This window comes from Anopheles merus, chromosome 2L (assembly GCF_017562075.2).
Source record: "Anopheles merus strain MAF chromosome 2L, AmerM5.1, whole genome shotgun sequence".
NCBI lineage: Eukaryota > Metazoa > Arthropoda > Insecta > Diptera > Culicidae > Anopheles > Anopheles merus.
In genome coordinates this window covers 35,075,644-35,083,616 of record NC_054083.1, presented here as the reverse complement: position 1 = coordinate 35,083,616, position 7,973 = coordinate 35,075,644, and the positions used below count along the sequence as shown (strand labels likewise).

The 7,973-nt window shown below is 39.9% G+C and overlaps 1 protein-coding gene across 1 annotated transcript; it reads right to left on the bottom strand.

Annotated features, from left to right (window-relative positions):
- Positions 1 to 1,165: 1,165 nt before the first annotated feature.
- Positions 1,166 to 2,324, bottom strand: LOC121594430. The gene is made up of 2 exons (XM_041917671.1): positions 2,041 to 2,324; positions 1,166 to 1,965 (listed from the first exon to the last, which is right to left on the bottom strand). Exons 1-2 carry the CDS (start codon positions 2,206 to 2,208, stop codon positions 1,360 to 1,362), a joined length of 774 nt encoding a protein of 257 aa, XP_041773605.1. The 5' UTR covers positions 2,209 to 2,324; the 3' UTR covers positions 1,166 to 1,359.
- Between the last annotated feature and the right edge of the window lie 5,649 nt (positions 2,325 to 7,973).

Here is a 7,973-nt window from a genome sequence, read left to right as displayed (position 1 = left end):
TGTTTTGGATTTAATTTATAAATATATAATTTATTATATCATAAATTTTAATCATATTTGTCAGTTTTTATATAAAATATGAAGTCAAAATTGAAACCAAAAGAAGTATTTTAGACAATGTATGAATTCCAGCTTCCAAACAAGCACAAAACACACGTTTGACACGCCTGCTTCCTTAACGATGCGCACTTCCTTTCGCCTTCCGCGCACCGGGTGCCGAGCACGTGCGCCGTCCTGCCGCCATCATCATGCGCGGTTTAGTTTCGCTCGCTTGCCTCGTCGGCGGTGTCTGCGCACTGTTACTGCCATGCAGCTCTAGCTCTAGCGCAGCCGTCTCTGCAGCCGTCTCTGCATTAATTTGATTGCCAATTGATTGGAGCTCCCTTTAACGCGCGCCAGCCTGTCAGACATCGAAGGAGGCTCGTGGCGGTGATGGAAAAAAAACACATGCTAGAAGGAGCTTGAAGAGCAAAAAAGAAAAAAAAGAAGGTTCACCAACGCTATTATGCAACAATTGGAAATAGTCGTAGTCGATCGGTGCGCTTTTGTTTTGGTTTTACGCACGGGCTTCTGCTTCTCTCCCTGTGTGTGTAGCTGTGTTTCTTTGTCGCTTTGATTCGCTTTCTTCAAAATTTCCTCCAAATCCAAATCCCCCTTTATTTTGGTTTGTTGTTGTTTATTGGATTTTTCCTATGCCTCGCCCGGGGAGAGGCTGTCAATTTTCTCCCGCGGATGGAGAGCGCATGGCCTACTGCCTACTGCGGCTCGTTTGCGGGGTTTGCTTCTTCCGTTAATATGGGGCCGGATTTTTCTCGGATCTCATTTTAGGATCGTCCGTAGGCTTTAGTTTATTGCTTTGCGTTTAATTTGTTCACACTTCCCCGATCGGAAGCGAGGAGGGTGTTGATGAGAAAGGGTGATGAGAAAGGGTGATGAAAAATTTAAAGCTTTTCGCGATACGAGCGGGCCCGGTTTCACACAGTATAACTTTTGTTTTTCACGCTTCCGATCGGCTCGTCGACGGTGACTTGGTCGAACGCGAGAGCGGCGAACCTGTCGAAGTCTGGCAGCAGCGAAGCTGTTCGTCCGATTATGAACCTTTTCACACGCTTTCAAATGTGGTAATAAGTGGCGGAGGCTTGGCTGATGGGATTAAGTTTTTGCGTGACTTTAAATAATTTGATTTATTTAATCGGCTCTTTCGGTGTTTCGGCTGGAGAGTAGCTTTTTTCGAGACTAACTTTTCAATACAAAATCATAAAATAAAACAACTAAGGCCTTTCTTTGCTGGCACTAAATAAGTTTGTCTGCTTAGCTAAACGTGTGCTTCTTTATCCAACAAGTTTCCTTAAATTATGCTCACGATCTAACCCTATCGAAATAGATCGGCTCCTTGCACCGGCCAAACTTGGACCCGTACGAGTTGATCAGGTCCAGCTTTTCCATCGAGCTTGGCTTCACGCGCCCCACCAGCTTCCCTTCGGCGATCCGCCCAATCGTGCGCAGCGTAATGAGATAGTATTCTCTCCCATCCACCACCTGCTTAACGAAGCTGCCCCGCTCCAGGTGCCGCAGCGTACCGTACGCCGCTCGTAAATCCTCCTCCGAGTGGACACTGTCCGCCCGTATCACCACCAGCGTGCCGTCGTAGATGCGAAACAATTTCCCACTGCCGAGGTTTACCGCATCGAAGGATACCCCCGGGCACAGCTCGATCGACAGCTGACACAAGCGCCGATCGGTGCGCTCCCAAAATTCGATCGTCATCCGGTGCAGCTGATCGACCTGCACCCAGTTGGGGGTTCGCTTCCGGCGCGGCAAATTGCTGTCCACCGTTGCCTTCCGGCGCAGCAGCCGATTGAGCAGGGCTTGATTTTGACGCTCGATCGCGCGGGCCTTCCGCCCGCGGGCCGTCGAATGGAGGCTCTGGTGCACGCGATAGTTGTAGTTCACGTTTAGGAAGCCCTGGAAGAGGGGAGAGTTTAGTTTTTTTTTTCTTCATTTTGCCCCAGCCCATGGCATAGGAATTTGGAAACGAACCTTGGTGCGATAGATTTGATTGATGCGTTTCATCAGCTCCTTGTTTTCCCGTACGATCGTCCACTGGCGCTCCACGTCCCGCGCCATCTTGGCCGTTTTGAGCACATTTTCGACGAACATCAGCGGTGGCCGGTTGTCAATGCGGGGCGTGCCCGCTGGCGGGGCCATCGTGACGAAGAGGGCGCGTGTTTTGGCTACAAATTTGGAAACGATTTGGGACACACTGAACCTTTGTGAAATGACGTTTGGCAGGATTTGGGGTTCGTAGCTTACTGTGATTTGGTTGTTTAAGGCGTAGTGGAACAGCTGGCTGCTAAAGCTGTGTTTATATCGGGCGAGAATGTTTGATTTGATTTGATAGTTGAGGAACTTACGTCATAATTATATTTTCGTGTTTTTTTTTTGCTTTATTTCGGTGAGAAATTTCTGAAATAATCCAAATATGATGAAGCGGTATAATGATAATGGAATTGGAATATTATGTTTTATAGTTTATCTTCTTTAATTTTATGCTTTCTCGTTCTTTCTCGTTCTGTTTATAACAATTTTTACTTTTAATGCTTCTTATTCTCTATTAGTTAAGTATTTTCTTCATCTCAAGTTAGGTTCTTTCTTTTTTCTTAGTTTTGTTGTTTGTTTTTCTTATATGAGTTGATTTATCTCTTGGTTTCTAATATTACATTCTTTTCTTTTACTCTTTGTATTTTATGTTTATTTTGTTATAGCGATGCATGGTTTTAATGATTCTTATTTTCCACTACTTTCGTGTTTTCTTCATTTGAAATTATATGTTTTTTTTCCTTTTTGCTTAATCTTGTGGAAGTTTTGTTATGTGGTTTGATTTATTACTCTTTTTCTTCTTTTTAATTTTTTTCTTTTACTCTTTGTATTTTATGTTTATTTTGTTATAGCGATGCATGCTTTCAATGATTCTTATTTTCCACTACTTTCGTGTTTTCTTCATTTGAAATTATGTGTTTTTTTCCTTTTTGCTGAATCTTGTGGAAGTTTTGTTATTTGGTTTGATTTATTACTCTTTTTCTTCTTTTTAATTCTTTTCTTTTACATTATGGTTTTTTGTTTAATTTTCCTTTTTCTATTGATTTTTATTAGAATATTAAACAAGAAGGTATTTGCTGCCAAATTGCATCAAATAATAGAACAAATAACAATTATGAATTGATATACTGTAAGTATTACATAAACGCCTTTTTGTTACGTGTAATCAAATACAATTTTAAATGAAAACAAATGAAGCTGTTATATGTAAACAGTTAATCGAGCTGACTGGTCTATTTGTTTTCTTTTCAGGTTCAATAGTGGGGAATTTATGCCCCTCATCCTAACCGAAAATCATTTTCCGCTGGTTATATAAAGCAAACTTCGAAAAGAAATGGACGAAATGGCTAACCCGTGCGTTACATCAACTAACTGCACAGTTGGTAAATTTGCTGTTGCACCTGCCCGATGTCACGCCGGAAGACAAACCTAACTAACGATCGAGCCGGTACAATCGCGCCAAAAATCGATTGACGACCGAGCTTCAATTCGGGGAGACCCATCCGTATTTGAAGACGAATTTGAAGACGAAAAAGAAAGGGGTGGACAAAGCGGGTGGTAAAATTCGATACGACACAAACGCACTGCGCCAGAGGAAAGTTCATCGTCAAACAGTCGCTGGGCTCATCGTCAAACAATTGGGTGTAATTAGCAAATTGTCGTGATTGGATGGCAGGGTGTGGCTTGAAGAAAGCATCGCACAAAGTATGGTAAAAAAGAAATGTGTTAAAACAAGCAGCAGCAGCCGGTAGTAGCATCACGCCGAGCAGGAAGCAGGAAGTGTGATTTTGGGTGCGTTTAACTTCTTTAAATGTCCATAACGAACGCAGCAGCGCTTTGGCTCTCTTCAATAAAGCAAGAAAGTACACAAACGATGTAAGTAACTATAGATTGAAATCTCTTCGCTCTGGGCAACCAATTCAACAAACCAACAAATGACAAAATAATGGTAATACACACAACACATAGCATACCCGTATTACGTCTACCGACAACTGACATGCAAATTGTACGTCGATTTTACGTCAAAGCGCTCCTTCCCCATTCGGCACGCAACGGCTGGCTGCAAACTGCCTCTCGGGAATCGGAACGAATCGGTACGCAAATGATTTGACAAATTTGTAATTCTGTTAGATAATGGAGCCCGTTCTGTAAACAGCAGTAAAACCAACCATGGGTACCGTTTCGCGTCACCTGATTGCAGTGTTGTGGAATTATATTATGCAAGTGCACTTTTGGTGCTTTTTTGCTATTGCTTTATTCGTGATACGCTTGATCGGGCTCATTATTGAGCGTCCGCTCGATGACGCTGAGTGTGCCCGCGTGTTCTGGACTTACTGGTTACGAATGGAGTCTTACCGGTACCGATTATCGAGAGGGTAAGCAAATTGGTGACAAATCGAATGTGGGTTAGTAATGGTGTTGAGTTGTCTTGGTTTGGTGTGATATAATGCTTTTGTTATGAGATTTTAATTGGGAAATTATTTAAATAATTACATTAGCACCAATATTATGCAGTAATTTCGTTGATTTTGTTATTTTAGCATTACTGTACCGTCATTTTTTAACTCTTTCCATTTAATAAGTGTGTCTTATTTTCTGTGTATGCTCTTTTGTCTGCTTATAGTTGTACATGCTTTAACAACTTCATATCAATATCTACAAAGTTTATCTCTCGTATGCTATGTTTTTCTATCCTTTTTCACGTTTTCTATATTTATGTTTTTTTTAATTCGTTAGATTTTATTTTTTCCTTTTTATGTTTTAATTTTTCATCATGGTTTTATGTGTTTTTATGTGTTAATATCCGTAATAATTTTTTTATAAGTTTAAACATTTTTAATTTACTATGCCTAATAAGTGTTTTGTTTTTCTTTTGGTTTCTTTGATCTTCTATTGTCTTGTGTCAGTTTTTCATGATTTATCATGTCTTCATATATTTATCACTTTTATTACAAATATTAAAATTATTGTATGCCTAAATGATTTATATAGTTTAAAAACAAAATGTATTATTAGCCGACAATTTCCTGGAATTCTCCTCTGAGGAATATGCAAAGCACCAACCATAGTGTAAAATGCCACAATAATAGTAATGATCGTCGATCGATCGGTCACTTTTGCCGCCGATTTATGAACCGTTCCCATGATCGGCATTGTTCTAATGCACCCATAAATCTTGCGCCCGACTGTAGTGAGCTGTTATTACCACCGCTCACTCCGATAGCTCTTGCGGACGTGATAGCAAATGTGCTATCGATCCATCAGCTAAGCTAACCCTGCGAATGCCGCTATCGATTGAAGCTCGCACTCAACACTTTGTTTAATTTATTTCACTCACGATTCCACACTATCTCCCCCGGTCGGGTGACTGCACAGATCAATGCACATCCACAGCCACTACAATGCCGATGGGACGATGCTCCAATAACTAACACCACAAGCAACAGGCAACGGGCAAGCAGAAGGCGTGGGCAGTGAAGAAGAAAATTCGAACGTGCCGAACCCCGTTCGCACAGCGGCTGATGATCGCACCCGCCACGTTCGATCGCTCGGGAAGGGCACGGTCCGTTTGGCAAAACTATTTGACCGCCACGGCATGTTGACCTTGCCCATGGGTGACACACTAATCGCGGGCCAGGCTAAAGGGTAGATGAATGAATTGTTTCCCCCGTTTACAGTGCCCGGGCACGATACCTTGGGCTTCCGCCGAGCCGCCGGAGAGGAGAGTCCACGTCCCGTTCGATGGCCGTAACGGGGCGATATCAATTGACACCGGGCGACAGCGCAGTGTTTCGGTGTGGACTTTTGTGTGGCAGGCCAATGTCTTTTCCGCTATGGGAGTAGCAGGTACAAGGTGAAGGTTTCGATTGTTTGGGGAGAGGAGTGACAGGGTTTTAGTGTTCGCAGGAGTGCTGCATCGCTGAGGGTTCTTTGTGTAGGTCATGGTGGTTCTTTGTTACAGGTCAGTTTGATTTTCCCTATACATTCGTTGGATGAAAACGGAAATAAATTAATAGCTACATGACACATTTTTGCCAATGGACAAATGATAGAAATACAGCAAAATATGGTAAAATCAAGTAACAACTTCCACACCACAAGTAGTTTCTGGGTAAACTTACACAGTGAAAGTGTAAAATTAGAACAAAGTGAACTGAAGCTTAAACACATTTAAACGTGTACGAATGAATACGTTTTGTTTGGATGTTTATTTCGTTGATTCGAAAATAAAGCGATATCGATAATCGAAGAAAGTTTGAAGGAAAATAGCACACATAATTTGTTATCAAAATTCTTCTCTTTCAAGCATCTTCCTACCAACATATAATAAATGAGCACAATTTGTCATGATTAATCGATCAAAGAATTAGTGAGACCTAGCTGTACTGCAATTTAACACGAAACGGTACATTTAAATTAAAACATCGCATACTGGGGGTTCGCAGCAGCCCTGAAACATCGCCCGTGCGGTTGGCTTGACACAACAAACTTCAAACTTCAAACGAACGGTTTTAGATGGAAAATTTAAAAAGGCAGTTGAGCCATCCAGTAAACCTTTCGGCAAAACACCCAAATCAATTTTAATTCAATATTGTCTAGAGAATGAGAATGGTTATGCAAAAATAGGGTAAATGTACCAATAGTGGTGCAATTTGTAGTGGTACCGAAGAGTTTTAATGGATTTAAAGTGTCAGAAAGGACAATTTCTGAATATTTTAACACATAGCAATTGAAATATGTTTTATCTTCGCAATCACAATCATTTTCACCAGGAAAAACATCAAATTTACTAAAAAATACATATTTTTGTGTCTGCTTCGTTGTACATATAGTCGTCGTATTGTGTTCCTATAGTGGTGGTAAACAAAGATGCCTTAAAACAGTGTATAATATTAATTAAATTTAGTTTAGATGCTGGTTTCGTATGAATAGCAAGGATTACTGCCATAATATTGGTTTCTTGCGTAATTTGATCGTATAAAATGTATAAATTTGATTGATGAAACTCTTGACTAAAGTACTGCATCACACCTGTCCTCAACCCATACCCAGAAGAGTTTGCTTCATTTGAAGTCGATTTTCACTCAGTAGAATAAGCGAATTTTGGCCTTTGTTAGGTAAATTACTTATAGAAAACTCATTTTTGTTGCTTATTTTAGTGAAACAGTACGAAATGTCAAAAATATTCTCGAAAAAAATCTAAAACGACCTGTTTTTATTGATTTTATAACTATAACCGTTATAGGAACATTTCTGTTTTGTGTACCTATAATGGCACTATCGTAAAAAACACTTAAAAATGCATAAATATGGTCAAAAGCCAATGAATTTGAATAAAATAATATCATTTGATAACAATTATGTTAAAAAACTAATAATTGCGTTGTTATGTGGTCATTTAGAATGTTAACAAAAATATGAGTATCGTTATAAAATCCTAAGGATTTTGGAAAAATGTTGACACATTTCACAAAATAATGGATTTTTCGGTCACTCAGTAAAGGAAAGGCCCCATTTAACTTTAAAACCCTTTGTAAAAGGCTTAAGAACATTTCACACTAACGTAAATAACTTAATTACTTTTAATTTGCCATATGAACCACATTTTAGTGCAATACCACCACTATTGGTACTAGCACCACTATAGGTACATTTACCCTACTAGATGAAAATTTATTGTTGAAAATTAGAAATGCCTCAAAATGAGCGATTAAATAATCTCTTTTTTTAATTGGTACAACTTTTGCAAATGCTCGTAGCATTCTGTGTGCATAGGAATTTATTACTCCACTTACCACCAAATTGTTTGGCATAATGCATTGTGTCAAGAGAAAAGGGTCCACTGTATTTTGAGGCAGAATCGCGTTGAA